The sequence below is a fragment of the Myotis myotis genome, unplaced genomic scaffold (genome assembly GCF_014108235.1).
Source record: "Myotis myotis isolate mMyoMyo1 unplaced genomic scaffold, mMyoMyo1.p scaffold_m19_p_2, whole genome shotgun sequence".
In the NCBI taxonomy this organism is placed as follows: domain Eukaryota; kingdom Metazoa; phylum Chordata; class Mammalia; order Chiroptera; family Vespertilionidae; genus Myotis; species Myotis myotis.
In genome coordinates, this window is record NW_023416324.1 from 56,080,063 (window position 1) to 56,103,179 (window position 23,117).

Consider the following 23,117-nt stretch of genomic DNA (forward strand, 5'->3'; position numbering starts at 1 on the left):
CCTTGGCTCTTCTTTGCCCTTGCTTTTCCATGTGGAGTTTAGGAGAGTTTGCCAAGTGTCATGAATATCCCTCTTGGGATTTTGATTATTACATTGCATTTATAGGTCAGCCTGTGGAGAATTTAGATTAATGTTTCTATCTATGGTCATGGTGTGGTTCTTCATTTACTTAAATCTTTTATGTCTTTCATAATTCTAAATAATTTTCTCCATGGAGGTCTTATGTATTTTTATTCCTGGGTCCCTTATAGTTTTGTTATCATGGTATCATTTTAAAATTTACATTTTGAAATTTTTGTTGCTGCTATCTAAAATGTTGATATTTGCATTTAAATATTATCAGCAATCCTTCTGATTGCCTATTAGTTCTGCCACCAGTAATTTGTCATAGGTTCTTTTGGAATTTTTATCTAGACCACATATTTGTGGATGATAACATGTTTATTGCTTATTTCTTTTCTAACCCTTATGCTTCCTCACCAGCACCCCACCCCAATCATACTGTGTGCTTTACATGTGATAAATAAGGGCTAAAATCCTTTCTGTTAGTTACTTCTGCTCTGATTGGCCAGTTAAAACATACTCTTTTGAAGCAGTTAGAAAGCAATATAGGTTAATATATACCTCTTAAAACTCTGAGCTTAAGCTCCCTCCACAAAGTAAAATATCCTTCTTTTAACTTTTCCTTTCCTGCTCCATTCTTTCCTATACTTCCTAACTGAAGTGCCTGCAGCCTGTTTAAGGAGCCTAAAAACTTAAAAGTAACATCTGTTTTGGGACATGTGGTTAATCTTTGGTTATCTACTGCTGTTTTTTGCTGAAATATATGAATATCTGTGACTTCTTATAATTCACATGGAGATTCATATTTCATGGGTATCAGGCAAGAAAAAGATAGGTACAGTACTGTTTTCTGCATCATTATATTATTTTTCATTTTAAGTAAATAATTTTGTAAATTTTTAAAAGTGGCGATAAATGGGTAGTAGATTCACAAATGTTTGTTTTTGTATTTTGATTCAGTAAACATCTATGGTATGTAAGTAATTTTTGTACATATCAAATATTGCATAATAAAAGTATATTTATCTTTCATATTAAATAGAAATTTGTGTTATCTGAGTTATTTTGGTAAAAATTAGATTCTAGTTAGTTATAAACACTAGTGAGAGATCGGTAGAAAATGGATTAAAACCTAATACCAAGGAATGATTTATGTCCTACAAGGGTATGCATTATTACATGGTTTGGTAGTTTATTTCAATATTAGTACATTCAGAAATTAAGATGATTCTTTACTCACTTTGGTTAGGCTATTAGGGCAGGACCAAATTGCTTAATTTAATACCAGTGTAAAAATTAACTTGATTAACAACAAATGAAGCTTGCTCACAGTTTCTTGGAGACATTATTTAGTTGCTGTGGTTTATATGAATAAAGTTCAGGCCTATTAATCTGCATTCATTATATTTCTTCTAAAATTAATTGGGCTTCATAGTTTATATGCTTATATTTTCTATAAAGAGAGTAGTATGTATTTGCAACAGCAGTATTAGCAGGAAACCCTTAAGGCATAACTTTAATAAATGCTGTTTTTTTGGCTGAAGCAAAGGACTCTGAAATTCTTTCATACTGATGTGTAGGAACAAATTTAGCCCTTAAAAACAAACCAGGAATTTTAATAGCTTAACAACCTTGCTTTGCGTATTTCAGATATGGTTTTAGGCCTCTTTATGATATATATATATATATATATATATATATATATATATATATATATATATTTAAACAGAATGAACTCACTCTTGGGTCTGGATTATTTAGCAAACATTTGATTGCCTAGTATTTATCAAACATAGCATAAGACACTGGAGACAAGGATGGAGAAGATTTCATCCTTGCTTTTAGGCAACACACAGTAGTTTTGGAAATAGTAAATAAGTATATAGCTCAGTGGAGTTGATGCTATAATAATGTGTTTAGAAAGTGCTATGGGAACACCAAGGAGAAGCATATGATTATTCATGGGGGCTCAAGGAAGGCTTCACAGGTGTAACACTTGAAGAAAGAAGGTCCACCGGGAAGACGATGGAGAAAAGGCCATTCCAAGCAGAGAGAACCACATGAAGGTATATAACAGCCTGTTTAGGGCACTATCAGTTGTTTCGATATCCAATGAAGTGGGGGTCCTCTTCCCCACTGGGTGCTGCTGGGGTGGACATCTTATGATATCCCAAGAAAAAGAATTTTGTGAGAATTAGTGATTTTTATTTGCATGGAATTAAATCCCTGCGTTTCTAAAGTCCATTTCCCTTAGTCCAGACATAGAAGACGTATAGCTGGGTTTCAGTAGAGCTAGAAGCAAAGGCAGTGTCCAGAGTTTCCTTTCCATGTTAGAGACAGGTCCAGTACAGCATCAGGCTAGTTGTAGTCCATTTGTCCATTGTGGTGGGGTCCACATGGCCGTGGGCCACCCGGGAGAATGCCAGGAAGCCAAGTGTGAGCCATGAGCCAAGCGTGCCAAGAGGAACCAAGAGAGTCAAGAGCATAAGAGAACAAGCTTCTTTGTTTAGGGGGTTAAGTATCCCAAATTTTCGTGGATTTTCAGTGGCCACGCCCATTCTGGCCAACCATCTCTCCCAGGTGTGATTGATAGGCAGATATCTTCCCTATGTCATCCCAGCTTTACTGGGCATGCATGTATCTCCCCTTTGTCCAGTCCCCTTCCCCCAGTGTTATGCGTGAACATGCCTATGTCTGGCTTTCCCTTTGCTCCTTTCCTGTTATTAACAACTAGCTAATTACAATGGTATTAGTTTTATATGGCTTGGGAACACAATATATGTAGATGTAGGAGAGTGGTGGGAAAGAAATCTAGAAATGTGGGCAGGAGCTAAATCATGAAGGTCCTTGTTTTGTACCTTTAGGCAAAAGGGAGCTACTGAGAATCATAAGAAGCCATAATCAGCCCTAACTGGTTTGGCTCAGTGGATAGAGCATCGGCCTGTGGACTGAAGCGTCCCAGGTTCGATTCCGGTCAAGGGCATGTACCTTGGTTGCAGGCACATCCCCAGTTGGGGGATCAGGCAGCTGATCGATGTTTCTCTCTCATCGATGTTTCTGATTCTCTATCCCTCTCCCTTCCTCTCTGTAAAAATCAATAAAATATATTTTAAAAAAGTCATAATCAAATGTATGCATTTGCAGGAAATTGTGGAAGGGTTGACCAGTGCAGTTTAAATATTTTACCCATACTTTTTTCCTGCTAAAAGAGCAGAGAATTTCATTGAGATAGTGAGACATCTTCTGAGGAAAGATCAGATTTTTCCAGCCTCGTACCAATCTCACAAATTCTCTGGCAGAGAATAGGAAAAGCTGTAAAGTAGGCCCTTCTGACCACAGGAGAGACGTTATTCTTTCTTGGGAAGCAGCCAGGTAGAACATTTAGCAATATTGGAAGAGCTTGGCAGCAAGAGCAAATACCTCAACTATCATCTTGAGTCAGATGTCAGACAGCCCCAAGTTGACGCTCTTAGACCTTGTCCTTTTCCTTTTGTGCACAATCACTGTGGTCAGAGAATGAACTCCCCGAGGGTTTATTTTTAGGGAGTGACATGAATTATAGGCTTAACTTGTATACTCAGACCTCTAAATATACACAGTGCAAATTGTAGAACATACGAGAAATTTGGCCTGGTAATTTCTTTATGCTTTAAGGCGTATAATCTCAATTTCAAAGTATTTAATAATACTACAAAGTGAAGTCTAACTGGCATTACATGCAAGTTAAAATAGGTGCAGAAATTAAAGCAGTCTGAAAATTGCCAGGTTGTCAGAAATAAGAGAAAAGCCTACTGCTTGCCTTTGCCTCTTTTGTACTTAAGTTACATTTTACCAACCTGGATTTCTTAAGTCTAGGACGTTCACTCACCCATATAAGGCCTTTGTTTGTGATTTAGAAAAAGGCCCAGATATGGGCTGGATTTCTGATGCCACTTGTCACATTGGTCAGGGGCTTCTGTGTAGCATACAGAGTGACCCACTGTTCCAACTAGTCCTGTTAACATGTCTATAACTGCAGACTTAACCTTGATTACTTTTTGGTACATTTTGGGTTATCCGTCACTTCTTTCTTCTCCTAAAAAAAAAGGTAGAAAATGCTGTTAGTCCTTTTTCTTTCCTTTTGTTACTTATTTTGCACTGACAGCTGTATTTCCCAGTTAGGAATCATAGTTGTTTTGTTGGCCAATTATGGCGTATATGAAGTTGTGATAAAATATGGAAAGTTGCCCTAGCCGTTTGCTTAGTGGTTAGAGCATTGGCCCGAGGACTGAAGAGTCTTGGGTTTGATTCTTGGTCATAGGCATGTTCCTTGGTTGCATGCTTGATACCTGGCCCCGGCCAGAGTGAATCGGGTGGCAACCAATCATGTGTCTCTCTCACATCAATGTTTCTCTTTCTCTCTCTCTCCCCTACTCTCTCCCTTCTACTCTCTCTAAAAATCAATGGGAAAAGTACCCTTGGGTGAGGATTAAAAAAATTATAACTATGGAAGGCTCTTTTTGGGTAGTGTCATAGTAGCTGGCTGTTTTTGTATATGTATTATTTCACATGGGCAAAACTGTGTAAGTCATAACACATCAAGAACTGATTACTTCTCCTTTTATTTCAGTGTATTTCATTGTTAGTCCTTTCAGTGTTAAGGTACATCAAGAGAATTAAGAAAATATATCTTAGCTCTTTCACTCTCTTAAATTGTGTTGTTTTTTATTTTTATATTCAACTTTTTTTCTCTCTCAACTTTACTATAGCATTTTAAAACAAATGGGAATAAAAATTATCCACAATAGGAGTGGAAAGATAGTCATACAAGACACATAAAGAGCAGCAATAGTTTTCTAGATTTGTTAATTATTTTAACATTATAGCAGACTGTTTGGAAAATAGCTTTATCTTGTTGGCAGCGGGAACTTTTCCATTTTTAATAAGACCATAGAAAAGACAAGGTTCCAAATCAGATTTAAATTGCTAAAAATCATCTGGAGAATAGCTGCTGACATAGAAGTCAGATGATATTGAGACATTTGGCAGGCTTCCTCTGCTTACTGGTGTTACAAAACCCACAGTGGACAGCCTAGATTTTAAAAGAAGGGTGGCATCCTTGGAATCTCCGCTAGAATCTGCTGAGGTTAAAATAGACCTGATGCCTTCTAAGCGACAGAAAATAGAATGTGCCCAGTGATGGCCAAAGCGGGGCATGCAGAAAACCCACTTGGACTGGTTTAAAGGAACAGGCCTCGGCCTGAAGCTCCAGGGCTCGAGTGTCTTCTAGTTTTTCCTTTTTTTAACTTTCAGGCAAATCCTGCTTTGGAAAAAACTTAAGTAATATGTGAATTAGGAGACTGTGAAAGAAGGAGGAAGGCTTGAATCCAGTCAGATTTTTGGCCCACAATATTTAACTGTTTAGTTAAAAGTAAACATACTTTCAGTGTTCTTCCAAAGAAAAACATAGTTTATGTCTAGGAATGAATGTTTGAAAGGTTCTGGGTATTGGACACAGGTAAGTGTTTAAAAAATTTTTTTTAAATTTACGATTTTAAAAGTTTAGGGAAAAAAAAAGAGCTACCTTGCCAAATGTCAGTGTGGTAACTCATGGCACATTTTTCATATTTAATCACCCAATTATGGGGAAAGCTCTTTTTAGGCAATTGAATGTTAATGATGAGTCATTAAGGGACTAACGCTACATATTTTAGGTTTGGAAGATGGTGTCATGAGTTTAATTAATTTAGATCTGGCTATTAGAAACAGAAGAATTTTAATAGGGCTCTGGAAACAAGTTAAAGTCGTGCAACAGGCAAAATGAGCCAGAGGAAATACATGAGAGGCTTTTTAAATTAGGGATTTCCATGTCTTGGGGATGGTCAGTTTATAATAAGGTATTTTTTTGTGTGTGTTTATATGAATAAATATTTAAGTGTATACAATGTGTTCCATACTTGATTGAGAACTGTAGGAACCATCAGGAAAAACAAAAATGAAAGAAAAAGAAAGTAAAGAGAAAATTCGAAAAAGTACATCCACTGAAGTTGTGTCAGTCCAGCGGGACAGACAGGTTGTTTATTCAGGCAATAGTTAAAAATTCAGATAGAATATTAAATGGCACATACTTACCTTTTGCATAAGAATATGAATAGCTAACATGTACTGAATGCTTACTTTACATATATTAGCTTGTTTAATCCTCACACAACTCTGAGGTAGATACCCCCACCCGCATTTTATAAACGAGAACACCGAGGAGCTGAGGAGATAAGAAACTTACCCAAGGTTACACAGCTAATAAAGAGCAGTCAGAATCTGAATCTAACCTGTATGGCCCCAGACCCATGACTGAACACTTTGGCTGTCTTGCCTCACATAGAATAAAATAAAACAGCTAATTTTTGGAGGATACTTGCTAAGGATAGTATGTTCCTGGGTAGCATGGGGTGAAGGATCAGAAGAAGAGAAATTTGTATGTTGGAGAAGATGCAGAAGGAACCGAAAGCTTGAGTAAAGAATGCATATGGCAATAATACTACTAGTGAAAAATTATTTAGCACTTACTATGTAGCGAGGACTGTGCCTACACAAGTCTCCCATTTAATCCTGTGACAACTCAGTGAAATCAATATTGTTATCCTCAGTTTACTCAGATAGTAAACAACAAAGCTAGGATTGGAATCCAGATGTTTGCTGGCTGACTCCAAAGCCCAAACTTTTAACCTTTGCATTAATCTGTGGTAAGTGGGAGTGTAGTAAATATACTCAGATAAAGCTGAGTGGTCTTTCAGTGATTAATAGAAAACAAGATTATATAGATAGGGTGGACCGAGATTGTGGAAAGCTTTGAAAACCAGACAAGGAGCCACTGAAGATTTTGATTAGGAAATGGCCTTTATTGTTCTAGTTATTATAAGGCATTCTTGTATATAATTAGGCTAGTCTATGTAGCAGTTACCTATATTAAATGAAATAAACAGCTTGTGAAAGCATTTAGCAGAAAGTCTGGAGAACATAGTAGTCACTCAAAAAATATGAGTTGAATCTAAATCCTCTAAAGAACTCGTAAACTCTTTGCACTGAAGATAAGATATGAGAAAGGAATGCTCTAATAGTGCTGTCTAATAGAAATACGTGAGCCACAAATGCAACTTTAAATTTCTAGTAGTCACGTGAAACAGTGAAAGGAAAGTAGTGAAAATAATTTTAATAACATATTAATAACATTTTCTTAAGCCTAGTGTTTATTAATAAGAGATTTCATATCTTTTGGTACAAAGCTTTCAAAATCCATTGTGTAATGTGTCAGGATGGCTGAATGGTCTAAGGCGCCAGACTCAAAATCCATTGTGTATTTTACACTTATAGCTCATCTCAATCCGGACCAGCCACATTTCATGTGCTTGATTGACACATGTGGCTAGCAGCTACCATATTGGACACCACAATTCCATAGTTGCATAGCATGGACTCTGGTGTCAGATGACTTGGTTTTGAATCCTGCCATTCCATTTCTTAACTGTATGAGTATGGACCAGGTACTTATAACCTTTCTGTACCTTAGGTTCTTTGATATATAAAATGAAAAAAAGAAATGTCTCACCTACCTCAAATGATTATTGTGAGAATTATGAAATAATATATGTAAAGCATAGAACTAGGTTTCTGGCAAGTAGTAAATGCAAAATAAATGTTTATTAATCTCATCACACTTTTATTGTTGTTAAATAGCAAGTGTCTCTTATTTTCCATGTCTTTCTTCTGCAAATGATTGATTATCCTCACCCAAACATTTCCATTTAAAATTCTAAACCAATCACTAAATAGCAAAGAAAGATTGATGAGTGATTGATGAGCTAGGAGAAAAAAGGTTGTGAGTGGAATATGTGTGGCATTAGCCTCCACTATTACTACTAGTATTTCCCTCTAAGGTGCAGATAAATTATTTTCTATTTGCTGTTGTACTTAACAGACTCATCAAATCTTTTCACTTTTAACCTAGCATCATTATAGATGCTCCCTTTACCAGGAAATACAATTGATGTCTAATAGTAATTTGGAGCTTTACTATCAACATTGAAATACAGAAAGTATTTCTTTGTCTTTTCTGTTTTTAGCCATTTGGGGCCAAAATGTATAGATTTATTGTTTTCTTTCCTTCTAAACCCTAGAGGAAAGTGCACAAAATGAAAAAATACAGTGATTTGTAACACCCTCTTGTGTAACTATCATTTAGATAAAAAAATAAAACATTGTCAAATTCCCAAAAAGTCCCCCTCCCACCTCCCCCAGTCAATACTTCTTCCAAATTAACCACTGTTATGTTGCTAATGCTGATTACTTCCTGGGTTTTCTTTATAGTCTTATCAACTAAGTGTGTACTCTATTTAGTTTTGCCTGTTTTTGAATTTTTTAAAAAAATCCTCACCCAGGGATATGTTTTTATTGATTTTTAATTTTTTTTAGAGAGAGAGGAAAGGAGAGGGAGAGAGGAAAAAAACATTGATGTGGGAGAGAAACATTGACAGATTGCCTCTTGTAAGCACCTGGACTGGGAATTGAACCTGAAACCTTGGTATGTGCCCTGACTGGGATTTGAACCCATGACCTTTGGGTGCATGGGACAACACTCCAACCAACTGAGCTATACTGGCCTGGGCTGTTTTTGAATTTTAATGTGAATGAAATGCATATAATTCTTCACGTAACCTGTGAGATTCATCCACGTTCTTGCATTTAGCAGCAATTCATTCACTTTTTTTTTTTTTAAATATATTTTATTGATTTTTACAGAGAGGAAGGGAGAGAGACAGAGAGTCAGAAACATCGATCAGCTGCCTCCTGCACATCTACTGGGGATGTGCCCGCAACCCAGGTACATGCCCTTGACCGGAATCGAACCTGGGACCCCTCAGTCCACAGACCAACGCTCCATCCACTGAGCCAAACCGGTTTCGGCAATTCATTCACTTTTATTGTTGTATGGAATTTCATTGTATGAATATAGCAGTTTGTGTGTTCTATGATATATGGACATTGGTTTGCTTTTTTCCCCCATTTTGTAGCTGTTATAAATGTTATGAATATTCTTATGCACATAAGCATGCATTTCTATAAAACACACTAAGGATAGAATTGCTAGATCATAGAGAAGGCAGTCTTGAACTTTAATAGATAATGCCAAAATTTCCACATGGTTCTACCAATTGACATTTCTACCAGTGGTGTCTGAGAATTTCCATTGCTATATATCCTTAACAAAAATTTTTTCCAAGTCCAATAATTCTGGTAGGTGTGTAATGATATCTAATTGTGACTTTAACATTTTTTTTCTGCTAAGATAAATTTGGTAAGAAAGTATTTCTGAAATATTGACTAAGATGAAGCCTATGGTTTCCAATTTTCTGTGCTGACCTTGTCTTTCAGTACCACAATCAAGAGTTGATACTTTTTAGAAAGAGTAGTATAAAATTTTTTTAAATTTTATTTTTCAATTACAGTTTACATGCAATATTATTTTGTATTAGTTTCAAAAGGTATTTTACATTTCATTTATTTATTTATTTTATATATATTTTATTGATTTTTTACAGAGAGGAAGGGAGAGAGATAGAGAGTTAGAAACATCGATGAGAGAGAAACATCTATCAGCTGCCTCCTGCACATCTCCTACTGGGGATGTGCCCCCCCAACCAAGGTACATGCCCTTGACCGGAATCGAACCTGGGACCCTTGAGTCCGCAGGCCGAGGCTCTATCCACTGAGCCAAACCGGTTTCGGCATATTTTACATTTTAATTGGATGCATGAAAGCAGTTAGTTTGAGATATTGTCCAATATTCTTTCTTTATACTTTTTATTGGCTTGTGTGAAAAACAGCTGTATTATTTCTAGTCATAATTACTGCTTTAAGCTGCCATTCCAGGAATCATAATAATTACTGAAATGAGAGGTATGGTCTGTGGTTTACAAAGTTAGATTTAATGAATAAATCTTTGCAGTTCCTCTGAGCCATTTTTTTTTTTTTTTGGTTAGATTTAAAAAAAAAAGTACAATCATTGTAACTGATCTGGATGACATTGAGTGGCTGGTTTCTGTTGAGTGAAGTAAAACAGACTTTTAACAATTTGTGGGTAATGTCTGAAAGGTAAAGTGACATGAGATAAATGTTTGTGTTTCATTCTGAAAATAACAAAAGGCATATGGAACCAAGATTTAACTTAATTACCTAGTAATTTAATCCTGCTTTAAAAATGCTTTGGCAAAAAGAAAATTGTACTGTGATTTCTTTTTGCACAATTAATACTAACAATAGAAAAATCATTAATAAGATAAAGATTTGAAAGTTGTAAATGCCAATTCAGTTTTATAAATAATTGATCTGTTTGTGCATTTAAAAAAATCATATGCATTAAAAAGAGAACAATTGAAAATTTTCTGGGTGAAATTGAGTTTCTAAAAATGCCAAATTTAGCCCTGGACTCTGTAGCTCAGTTGATTGATCATCTTCCCAGGCAATGAGAGGTCGCTAGTTCTATTCCAGTCAGGGCACATGCCTGGTTTGCTGGCTCAATCCCCAGTAGGGGATGTGCAGGAAGCAGCCCATCAATGTTTCTTTCTCTCCCTCTCCTTTCCTCTCTCTTTCTAAAAAAATCAATGAAAAACAATAACAAAATTAAAATACCAAATTTGATGAAAAATTTAAATTTCTAATAGAATATATATTCTTAAAAATAGAATGATTTAACCTCAGATTTTGTTCCATTATATAGTCATTTAGTAGTAGGATTTTAAGCTGACAAGTTAGATATTTTAAAAGGATTGATGTAAACTTCATTTGAAAATAATTATAATTTAAACTTAGAAGATAAATGGTTAAAATGTTAACTATGGTTTCACCAAATGTAGAGTAGTGTTAACATAAAAACATTCAAACCTGTAAAGAATTTGTGTGAGTTTACTTGAGTCAAACTATCAACAATTGCCAGGAAGCAGAATTCAACCGATTGGGATGATGCTCCGGAGAATGGCTGTTTTCGCCTTGTTCTATACATTACAATCAAAGGAGGAGACATAGCCCTAACCGGTTTGGCTCAGTGGATGGAGCGTTGGCCTGCAGACTGAAGGGTCCCAGGTTCGATTCCAGTCGAGGGCACGTACCTTGGTTGTGGGCACATGCCCAGTGGGGGCTGTGCAGGAGGCAGCTGATTGATGTTTCCCTCTCATCGATGTTTCTAGCTCTCTATCCCTCTCCCTTCCACTCTGTAAAAAAAAAAAAAAAAAAAAAAAATCAATAAAATATATATTTGAAAAAGAAAGAAAGGAGGAGACATAGGTGGGTTACTTGAAATCCATGGTGACAGATTAGAGAGGCAGGAGAAAGCAAAGTGCGGAAACCTCTGGGATTGGATAACTAGTAAAATGATAGACACATATTTCTTGCTTTTAGTTAAAGTTTAATTTCAGACCATCCTTTGTGGTTACTTTAGGTCTTTGAGTTTGCAAGACCACAGTGCAGGCCTTCCCTGAGCTTGTCAGGTTAGCATGTGGCCCCTTTTATCCACAGTAGTAGAAAAATATGCTATGTGCATGGTTATTTTTGATACGTAATAGGAATCAACCTTGTACCAATTAAGGCTTATTTGCTTTTTCAGATTGGCTTAGAGCTTGGAATATAAATTGGTTGCAAAACTTTTTAGTTTAAACTGAATTAATGGTTTGGATTTCTAAAAACTTTACACTTCCCGCATAGAATCACAAAATGTCTGTGTTTTCTGGTAGTTGGGTAAAGGTAATGAATTTTATTTTAGCAAAAATAATGGAATACAAATTTGGATAAATGAAAGCCAAAGAGAGTTCTGGTTTCTTTTTATTTATTTATTTTTATTTATTTATTTATTTTTTCAATTAAATCTTTATTGTTCAGATTATTACATTAGTTACTCTTTTTTCCCACCATAACTCCCCTCCACCCAGTTCCCACCCACCCTCCGCCCTCACTCCCCACCCACTGTCCTCATCCATAGGTGCACGATTATTGTCCAATCTCTTCCCTCACCCCCCACACCCCTTTCTCCCCCAAGAATAGTCAGTCCATTCCCTTTCTATGTCCCTGATTCTATTACAATCACCAGTTCATACTGTTCATCAGATTATTTATTCACTTGATTTTTAGATTCACTTGTTGATAGATGTGTATTTGTTGTTCATAATTTGTATCTTTACCTTTTTCTTCTTCTTCCTCTTCTTAAAGGATACCTTTCAGCATTTCATATAATACTGGTTTGGTGGTGATGAACTCCTTTAGCTTTTTCTTATCTGTGAAGCTCTTTATCTGGCCTTCACTTTTGAATGATAGCTTTGCTGGATAAAGTAATCTTGGTTGTAGGTTCTTGGTATTCATCACTTTGAATATTTCTTGCCACTCCCTTCTGGCCTGCAAAGTTTCTGTTGAGAAATCAGCTGACAGTCGTATGGGTACTCCCTTGTAGGTAACTGATTTTCTTTCTCTTGCTGCTTTTAGGATTCTTTCTTTGTCTTTTGCTCTTAGCATTTTAATTATGATGTGTCTTGGTGTGGTCCTCTTTGGATTCCTTTTGTTTGGGGTTCTCTGCGCTTCCTGGACTTGGAAGTCTATTTCTTTCACCAGGTAGGGGAAGTTTTCTGTCATTATTTCTTCAAATAGGTTTTCAATATCTTGCTCTCTCTCATCTTCTGGCACCCCTATAATTCGGATGTTGGTACACTTGAAGCTGTCCCAGAGGCTCCTTACGCTATCTTCATATTTTTGGATTCTTTTTTTATTTTGCTTTTCCGGTTGGGTGTTTTTTGCTTCTTTGTATTTCAAATCTTTGACTTGATTCTTGCGACACTCTGGTCTGCTGTTGGGAGTCTGTATAATATTCTTTATTTCAGTCAGTGTATGCTTAATTTCTAGTTGGTTCTCTATTACAACATCGAGGGTCTCATTAGATTTCTTGAGGATCTCACTACATTTATTGGCGATCTCACCAGTCTTCTTGAAGATCTCACTACATTTATCAGAGATCTCACCAGTCTTTTCGAGGGGCTTATTAAATTTATCGGCGGCTTCTAGACCGTTCTTTAAAGACCTTAAAAGTGTGGTTTTGAACTCTATATCCAACAGTTTGCTTTCCTCCAATTCTGTTGTTTGTGTCCTGCTTCTTTGTCTCGGCATTTTTTATGCTTCGCTGTGTCAATAGAGTGCCTTTCTGTGCTAAGTGTCCCAATTACCTGAGGTAGACACTCTTGGTGCACCCCCTTGTGGGCTTTGTGCACAGTCTTGTTGTAGTTAAGCCTTGATTGTTGTAGTTATCACTGTGAGGAATTGACCTCCAGGCCAATTGGCTGTAAGAATCAGCTGTGTCTGCAGTGGGAGAACTTCTGTGCTGGAGACACCCCTCTGGGGCTAGACTTGCTTCAATGGAGCTTTAGTGCTCACTGAGTCTGCCCCCTGAGTGTGTCTTTTATGGTTCCACGGAGCTGCAAACTGGATGGTCCCTGCGGGGCGGGTCCCACAGGATCAACAGGGCGGGGTTAGCAATTATGGGTGCTCTCAGTCTTGCCCTCAGAAGCTCTGCTTCTCAGTGTCCCAGTAATCGCTGCAAGCCCCACGGAGAGAAAGCTGCCCTAGGGTTCTGAGCGATGCCAGACAGTCCCGCTTCTCCCGTATGAGTCTGGGTCCCTAGAGACTTGCCCGGAACTGGAGCTCAGAGCCTGAGACACCCTCCCAATTGAAAACGACAACCACGCCCTCAGCTGCCAGCCTGCTCCGCATGCACCTCCACACCTTAGTATTTTACTTCAGCACTGCACCTTCTCTGAGTCTCGGTATGTTTTTCTCTTTCCTGCTAGTTGTAGAACTTCCACTCAGCCAGCCTTCCTGTGGTTCAGGATGATGTCCGTTCTGTCTTTTAGTTGTATTTTTGAAGTGGTTGTTCGAGGCAGCAAACTCCGGTGTTTACCTATGCCGCCATCTTGGTTTCCCTCTCTGGTTTCTTTTTAAAGACGATAAAGTTTCTGACAAAATTAACAGATTGAGAATAAAAATAAGAAAAGTCTAAATATATTTTGTTGTTTTCTTTTTCATACTTGTGATAAATTTTGAAGCATATCATTTACTTGCTAGTCTTGTCACATCTGTAAGCAAGCACAATATTCTTTTAAAATTTAATGTTAACAGATTCCTGATGATAGTATGTGAAGATGTTGGCATCCACATTCCCAATGTTGTGTATTGCTAATAGGTAGCCTGTCAAGACATTGACTATTTGCAAATGTATTTAAACTTTTTAGCCCTTTAAAATCATTGGAGCAGTTATATTTGGCCCTCAGGTAAGCATAGTAAGTGTGAGTGACCTAGATCTATCTCATCATTTTTGCCTTTTAGTGTTTTCAAGTGGCCTTACAGAGCAAGAGAATTCAGAGATAGCTTTTTGGAATTGTTATAGCTAATCAGCTTATCACAACTGATAAGACAGGCAACATTTTATGTTAATAATTATTTTAATTTGATGAACCTACCAGTTCTAAATTGCTCTCTTTCAAACTGTCTTTGGTATATGCTGATTTTACCATGTAAATTATCCAACTCCAGTTATTATATACCAATTTATTATATACTCAAAAATTTTTAATCCACAATAAAGTTTAAACCCTTGTTAAAGCAAAAATGTCAACTTTATAGCACTTTGTTCTCTGCTTGGCAGTGTTTCAGAATCAGTTAAACAGTGAATCAACTTTGAGAGTCTTCTCAGATTATGTTCCATTGATTTGTATTGTTTTCCTTTTTAAACTTTTTAAAAAATATTGGCCAAGTTTTGTTTTGTTTTTTTATTGATTTCAGAGAAGGGAGGGGGGGGGGAGATAGAAACATCAATGATGAGAGAGAATCATGGACCAGCTGCTTCACTACTGGGGACTGAGCCTGAAATCCAGGCATGTGTCCTGACAAGGAATCGAACCGTGACCTCCTAGTTCATGGGTTGACACTCAACCACTGAGCTACCAGCTGGGCTGTATTATTTTCCTTTTAGACACCAATAGTCTATCAAAAGAAAGACTGGAGTAAATAAAGGAAAAGAAATAAAATATGGTAGTGACAAGGAATATCAGGTTCTAAACCAGTGGTTCTCAGCCTTCCTAATACCGCGACCCTTTAATACAGTTCCTCATGTTGTGGTGACCCCTAACCATAAAATTATTTTCGTTGCTACTTCATAACTGTAATTTTGCTACTGTTATGAATCGTAATGTAAATATTTGATATGCTATATGTGTTTTCCGAAGGTCGCGACCCACACATTGAGAATAAATAAACCTTTCATCTTTTACTTTTAAGATAAGGATACAGATATTACTGTGAGGGGGAATGTGGACGACTATGGCCTTCGAGACACCTTGAGCGTTGCTTCAACCGATTCCTTTGCTTCAGCAGCAGAGGTAGGTCATGTGTGTTCCTAATGAGGATTCGCATTCTTTGCCAGCTGGAGAGTACAGTTTTGCCATTGTGCTGTAATTTAGTTCAGTAGCCACTTATTTAGCACGTGGTAGATACCAGGATACAAAGATGAAGATAGCATGAGTGAAAGTTCTCACAGGAGCTCATAATCTCTGTACAGAGGTGGACATGTAAACACATACTTTAAATAGGCGCTTTTATATACTATGGATCAGGGGTCCTCAAACTACGGCCCGCGGGCCACATGCAAATAAATATTGTATTTGTTCCCGTTTTGTTTTTTTACTTCAAAATAAGATATGTGCAGTGTGCATAGGAATTTGTTCATAGTTTTTTTTTTAAACTATAGTCCGGCCCTCCAACGGTCTGAGGGACAGTGAACTGGCCCCTTGTTTAAAAAGTTTGAGGACCCCTGCATGGATTATGGAAAGCAGTTGACCTTATATCAAGATTCTTAAAATAGTTCAGATTTTTTAGCTCAGAAATCATAACTTCTGAAGTGATTAAATGCAAAGATTTATATATAAAAACATTCACTTTGGCATTTTAATAATAATGAAAAACTAGAAACAGTTTAATGCTAAATTATGGTACATCCATAATTTTGAAATATTATAATGGCATAAACATGTCCCTAATCATTTTTAATGACATGGGAACATGTATTAAGTGAAAAGGGTAGTATGTAGAGAGTATGATTGTGATTTTGAAATAGAAAAGAAAGAAAAACGTGTGTTTTATTTAATTATTTAGGCAGGGGAAAAAAAGACAATAAAAGTTCACTAACGTATAAATAATGATCACTGAATTATACATTTATGGATAATTTGTTTTCTACTGAGATTTAAACTTTGTATCAAAAGAGAATGCTTACAAAGTGATCATCTTTTTATAATTTTTTTCTACTTAAAACAGGTTTAAAAATCACCAGTAGCCAATTTCATCTTAGAATAATTTCATTTTTATGATAGATTTTGTATATTAATGCTGTTTTAAAAATATAAATAGTATCACACATCTGTAATTGAATTCATGCTGTAGTGTGGAAAGCTTTAGGTATTCTTACCTAATATCCTGGGCCTTAAGCCTTGATTCTGCCTTTTTACAATCTCTTCTGACCATAATATTTCATCCTCTCAAGATGTTTCTGTGTATGTATATTGTCACTGCAGCTTACAGTATCATCTCTTGAATTATTTACATTTTTTTCTTATATTTTTTACGTGTAAGTTTCCAGTAGACAGAATATACCTACTTGTTTTATGGAAAAGCTGTTTCCTTTTCCTTTGCTATTTGACATAGACAGGGTTATCTTTCTGTTCTTTTTTTAAATGTTTTTTTCCAGCTTTATTGAGATATAATTGACATATAACATTGGGTAAGTTTAAAGTGTACAGTGTGGTGATTTAATACACATGTATTGTGAAGTAATTACCACAATGATGTTGGTTACCATCTTCATCACCTCACATAATTACCTTTTTGTGTGTGTGTGTGTGTGTGTGGTGAGAACATTTAAGATCTATCTTCTCTCTCAGCAACTTTTAAATATATAATACAGTTTTATTAGCTAATAGAGGCCCGGTGCATGAAATTTGTGCACGGGTAGGATCCCTAGGCCTGGCTGGTGATCAGGGCCAATCTGGGGCGATCAGGGGGCCCCCACTGGCACCCACCGTGGCTGGCCTGGCATTGCCTGCTCATTGGCCCTGCCCCCCACCACCAGTTGCCTCCCTCTGCAGGGCAACCGGGGCAGGGCAATGGGGGGCCCCTGCTTGTACCTGCCTTGGCTGGCCTGGGGGCTCCGGCTGGAGGCAGCTCCTGTGTTGAGCATTTGACCCTTGGTGGTCAGTGCGCGTCATAGTGACTGGTCGTTCCATTGTTTGGTTGATTTGCATATTACCCTTTTACTATATAGGATAGAGGCCTGGTGCACGGGTGGGGGCCGGCTGGTTTGTCCTGAATGGTGTCCCGGATCAGGGTGGGGGTCCTGCTTGGGTGCCTGGCCAGCCTGGATGAGGGGCTGATGGCTGTTTGCAGCTGGTCACACCCCCTTCAGGGTGGGGGTCCCCACTGGGGTGCCTGGCCAGTCTGGGTGAGGGGCTGAGGGCCGTTTTCAGGCTGGCGGGTGACTGAAGCTCCCAACCTCTCCTTTTTTCTTTTTTCTTTTTTATTCTGGGATTTATTTACCTTCTATAATTGAAACTCTGTTGCCTTCACTGGCGCTCCCAGCTCTGAGGCCGCGGCTGGCTGAAAGCAGGTATCTGGGGTTTGTTTGGCTTCTATAATTGAAACTTTGTTGCTTTCGGAGCTTAGAGCCAGGCCACGGCAGGCGGGGAACCTTGGCTTCCTCCATCACTGGAGCAAGCAAGCCTCATGTTCGCTTCAGCTGCGTGGCTGCCGGCCGCCATCTTGGTTGGCAGTTAATTTACATATCTCGCTGATTAGCCAATGGGAAGCATAGTGGAGGTACGGTTAATTACCCTTTTGTATTTTATTAGATAGGACTAGAGGCCCGGTGCACAAAAATTTGTGCACTCGGGGGGGGGGGTTGCCTCAGCCCGGCCTGTGCCCTCTTGCAATCTGGGACCCCTCGGGAGATAACGACCTGCTGGCTTAGGCCTGCTCCCAGGTGGCAGAGGGCAGGCCCAATCCCTAGGTGCAGCCGATGGTCGGGCTCAGAGCAGGGCCAATTGGGGAGTTGGGGCGCTGCCCCGTCATGCACAGAGCAGGGCAGATTGGGAGGTTGCGATGCCACCCTTAGTCACGCTCAGGGTAGGGCCGATTGGGGGGTTGGGGCAACGCCCCCTGTCACACTCAAGGCAGGGTCGATGGGGAGGTTGCGGCACCACCCCCTGTCACACACAGAGCAGGGCCAATCAGGGGGTTGGGGCGCTGTTCCCTGTCACGCACAGAGCAGGGCCCATCAGGGGGTTGGGGAGCTCCCCTCTGTCACGCACAGAGTAGAGCCGATAGGGGAGTTGGTGCACCGCCCCCTGTCACACACAGAGCAGGGCCGATCAGGAGGTTGGGGCGCCACCCTCTATCACCCACAGAGCAGGGCTGATCAGGGGGTTGGGGCACCGCCACTGTCACACTCAGGGCAGGGCCGATGGGGAGGTTATGGCTCTACCTCATCACACACAGAGCAGGGCCCGTGGGGGGGGGTGGGGTGGGGGTTGGGGCGCCGCCCTCTATCACCCACAGAGCAGGGCCGATCAGGGGGTTGGGGCGCTGCCACTCTCACACTCAGGGCAGGGCCGATGGGGAGGTTATGACTCTACCCCGTCATACACAGAGCAGGGCCCATGGGGTGAGTGGGTTGGGGTGCCGCACCCTGTCACACACAGAGGCGCAGGGTGATCAGGGGGTTGGGGAACTCCCCCTTATCAGGCACAGAGCAGGGCTGATCAGGGGGTTGGGGCGCCTTCACCTGTCACGAACAGAGCAGGGCGGATAGGGAGGTTGTGGCCCCGCCCCCTGTCACACACAGAGCCACAGGGTGGTCAGGGGGTTTGGGCGCTGCCCCCTGTCACGCTGATCCCAGTGACTGGAGGCCTCACGGCTCCACTGATCCCGGTGCTGGGAGGTGTATTACTCTTTTACTATATAGAATAGAGGCCTGGCGCATGGGTGGGGACTGGCTGGTTTGCCCTGAAGGGTGTCCTGGATCAGGGTTGGGGTCCCCACTGGGCTGCCTGGCCGGTCTGGGTGAGGGGCTGAGGGCTGTTTTCAGGCTGGGACTGAAGCTCCCAACCGCTCCTTTTTTTCTTTTTTTTTTTTTTATTCTGGGCCAGCTTTAGCTCTGAGGCTCCAGCTCTTAGGCCTCTGCTCCTGAAAGCAGGTATCTGGTTTGTTTTGGTTCTATAATCGAAACTCTGTATCAACTCCAGCTCTGAGATCCCAGCTCGCTGAAAGCTGGTTTCTGGGGTTTTGTTTAGCGTCTATATTTGTTACAATGTTTGAAACTGCAGCCTCAGAGGCGGGCAAGGCAGGCAGGGAACGTTGCAGTCCTCCGTCACTGAAGCAAGCAAGCGTCATGTTAGTTTCAAGCTGCCTGGATACCGGCCGCCATCTTGGCTGGCAGTTAATTTGCATATCTCGCTGATTAGCCAATGGGAAGGGTAGCGGTCGTACGCCAAATACCATGTTTCTCTTTTGTTAGATAGGATTGTTGCCATTAGATTTCCAGAACTTATTTATCTTCTCACCAGAGGTTTACACCCTTTGACCGATATCTCATTTCTCCTACCCCTCAGCCCCTTGCAACCACCATTCTACTCTCTGTTTCTATGGGGCTGGACTTTTTCTGTTGTTTGTTTGTTTTGTTTTTGGCCTTTTTTCATTTCACATGTGAGTGATGCCATACATTATTTGTCTTTCTTGTCTGATTTATTTCATTTAGCATAATGCCTTTAAGTTTCATCCATATTGTTGCAAGTGGCAGGATTTTCTTCTTTCTCATGGATGAATATTTCATTGTACATATACTATATATTGCATCTTCTTTATCTATTCATCCATGATGGACACTTAAATTGTTTCCATATCTTGGTTATTTTTTAAAATGTTGCAGTGTAGCCCTGACCGGTTTGGCTCAGTGGATAGAGCGTCGGCCTGCAGACTGAAGGGTCCCAGGTTCGATTCCGGTCAAGGGCATGTACCTTGGTTGCGAGCACATCCCCAGTGGGAGGTGTGTAGGAGGCAGCTGATTGATGTTTCTCTCTCATCGATGTTTCTAGCTCCCTATCCCTCTCCCTTCCTCTCTGTAAAAAATCAATAAAATATATTTAAAAATAAAAAAATAAAATGTTGCAATGTACGTAGGATATCAGTACAGAAATCTTAATATAGTGATTTTATTTCCTTTGGATATATACCCAGAAATGGGACTGCTAGATCACACAGTAGTTCTATTTTTACTTTTTTGAGCAGCCTCCATATTATTTTCATAGTAGCTATACTAATTTACATTCCCGCCCACAGTGCAAACGAGTTCCCTTTTCCTCAAATCTTCACCAACATTTGTTATCTCTTATCTTTTTTATAATGGCCATTCTGAGTGGCATCTCTTTGTGGTTTTGATTTACATCTCACTGATGATTAGTGATGCTGAGCAACCCTTCATGCACCTATTTGGCCATTTGTATCTTCTCTGGAAAAATGTTTATTCAGGTCCTCTGTCCTTTTTTTTTAAATCCTCATGGGAGCCCGGCTGGTGTGGCTCAATGGTTGAGCATTGACCTATGAGGCAGGATGTCACGGTTCAATTCGTGGTCAGGGCACATGTTGGAGTTGTGGGCTCAATCCCCACTGGGGGGTGTGCAGGAGGCAGCCGATTGACGATGCTCTCATCATTGATGTTTCTATCTCTTCCTCCCTCTCCCTTTCTCTCTGAAATCAATAAAAATATATTCTTAAAAAAAAATCCTCATGAGAGCATGTGTTTTTATGTATTTTAGAGAGAGAGAAAAGGGGAGAGAGAGAGAAATGTCAATGTAAGAGAAAAACATTGATCAGTTGCCTCTCGCTCACACCCCAACTAGGGATTGAACCGCAACCTGTGTATGTGCCTTGACCAGGAATTGAACCTGCAATCTGTTGGTGTACAGGACGATGCTCCAACCAATTGAGCGACCTGGCCAGGACCCTCTGTCCATTTTTAAAATTAGATTGAGTTTCTTTGTCTTTGCTATTCATTTGTATGAGATCCTTATATATTAACCGTTTATCAGATAGATGGTTTGCAAATATTTTCCTTCATTTAGTGATTTGCCATCTCTTTTTGTTGTTTCTTTTGCTGTGCTGAAGCTTTTTACTTTGATACAGTCTCACTTGTTTATTTTTGCTTTTTTTAAAAAAATATATTTTATTGATTTTTTTACAGAGAGGAAGGGAGAGGGATAGAGAGTTAGAAACATCGATGAGAGAGAAACATCGATCAGCTGCCTCCTGCACACCCACTACTGGGGATGTGCCCGCAACCAAGGTACATGCCCTTTACCGGAATCAAACCTGGGTCCCTTCAGTCCGCAGGCTGACACTCTATTCACTGAGCCATACCGATTAGGGCTATTTTTGCTTTTGTTACGTGTGCTTTTGTGGTCAGATCCAAACAATTATTGTCAAGGAGCTTTTTTTTTTTTTGCCAGTGTCAATGAGTTTTTTCCCTGTTTCTTTTAGGAGTTTTTTGGTTTCAGGTCTTATATTTAGTCTTTACTCCATTTTGAGTTAATATTTGTTGAGTGATGTAAGATAGGGATTCATTTTAATTCTTCTACATGTGGTTCTCCACTTCTGCCACCATAGCAAAGAGGTTGTTCTTTCCCTATTAGTATTCTGGCTCCCTGGTCTGATATTGATCGACTTGATTACAAGGGTTTATTCCTGGGGCTCTCGAGTCTCTTCCATTGGTCTCTGTCTATTTTTATGCCAGTAGACTACTGTATGGTTACTGTAGCTTTGTAATACAGTTTGAAATCAGGAAGTGTGATGTCTGAAGTTTTGTTTTGTCTCAGGCTTGCTTTGCCTCTTTGGGGGCTTTTGTGGCTCCATATAAATTTTAGGATTGTTTTTTTTCTGTTTCTGTGAAAAAATGCCATTGGAATTTTGATAGGGATTACAATGAATTTATAGATGGCTTTAGGTAATATGGATATTTTGACAATATTAATTATTCTGATCCATGAGTATGTGATATCCTTCCATTTATTTGTCTTTTTCAGTTTCTTCATTTTAACAGTTTTCAGTGTACAGATTTTTCACCTCCTTACTTATATTTATTACTAAGTATTTTTTGGAAGCTATTATCTATGGGATTGTTTTCTTAATTTCTCTTTCTGATTATTGTTAGTGTGTAGAAATACAACTGATTTTTGTATATTGATTTTGTATCCTGCAACTTTACTGAATTTATTTATTAGTTCTAATGGTTTTGATGGAATCTTTAGGATTTTCTTTGTATAAGATCATATGTGCTGAGAATTTTACTTCTTTCTTTTGAATTTGAATGCCTTTTTGTTTTTCTTACCTAATACCTCTGGCTAAGACTCGCAGTACTGTGCTGAATAGGAGTGGTGGAAGTGAGCACCCTTGTCTTGTTCCTGTTGTTAGAAGAAAAGCTTTCAACCTTTCACCACTGAGTATGTTAGCTGTGGGCTAGTCATATATGGCTTTTATCGTATTGCGGTACATTCCTTCGATGCCTAAAATGTTAAGAGTTTTTATCATAAAAGGATGTATTTTGTCAAATGCTTTTTATCTTTATGTTCTGTAGATGCTTAATTCCTTGATGCTTTATAGGGAGAATAATTGCATTTTTTCCCCTTAGGAAGAACAATATACCTAATTGCCCTAAAGTTTCTTTATAATGTACAACTTAAAAAAAAATTGACAAGTGTTCATTGTACTTTGAATTTATTATAAGTCACAAAAGGTTTGATACATATTTTTAAAAATCCTTATGGAAGCCCTAACTGGTTTGGCTCAGTGGATAGAACATCAGCCTGCGGACTGAAGGGTCCCAGGTTCGATTCCGGTCAAGGGCATGTACCTTGGTTGCGGGCACACCCCCATTGGGTTATGTGCAGGAG

The 23,117-nt window shown here is 39.1% G+C and overlaps 1 protein-coding gene across 5 annotated transcripts in view; it reads left to right on the forward strand.

Moving 5' to 3' along the window:
- The window catches only part of MIGA1 (mitoguardin 1), an 85,883-nt gene that overhangs the window by 37,054 nt on the left and 25,712 nt on the right, over positions 1–23,117 (forward strand). For all 5 annotated transcript variants that reach the window (XM_036351569.1, XM_036351573.1, XM_036351570.1 and 2 more), the window contains one exon: positions 15,406–15,506. In XM_036351569.1, the coding sequence (XP_036207462.1) occupies positions 15,406–15,506 (101 nt within the window). The remainder of the gene's footprint in view (positions 1–15,405; positions 15,507–23,117) is intronic.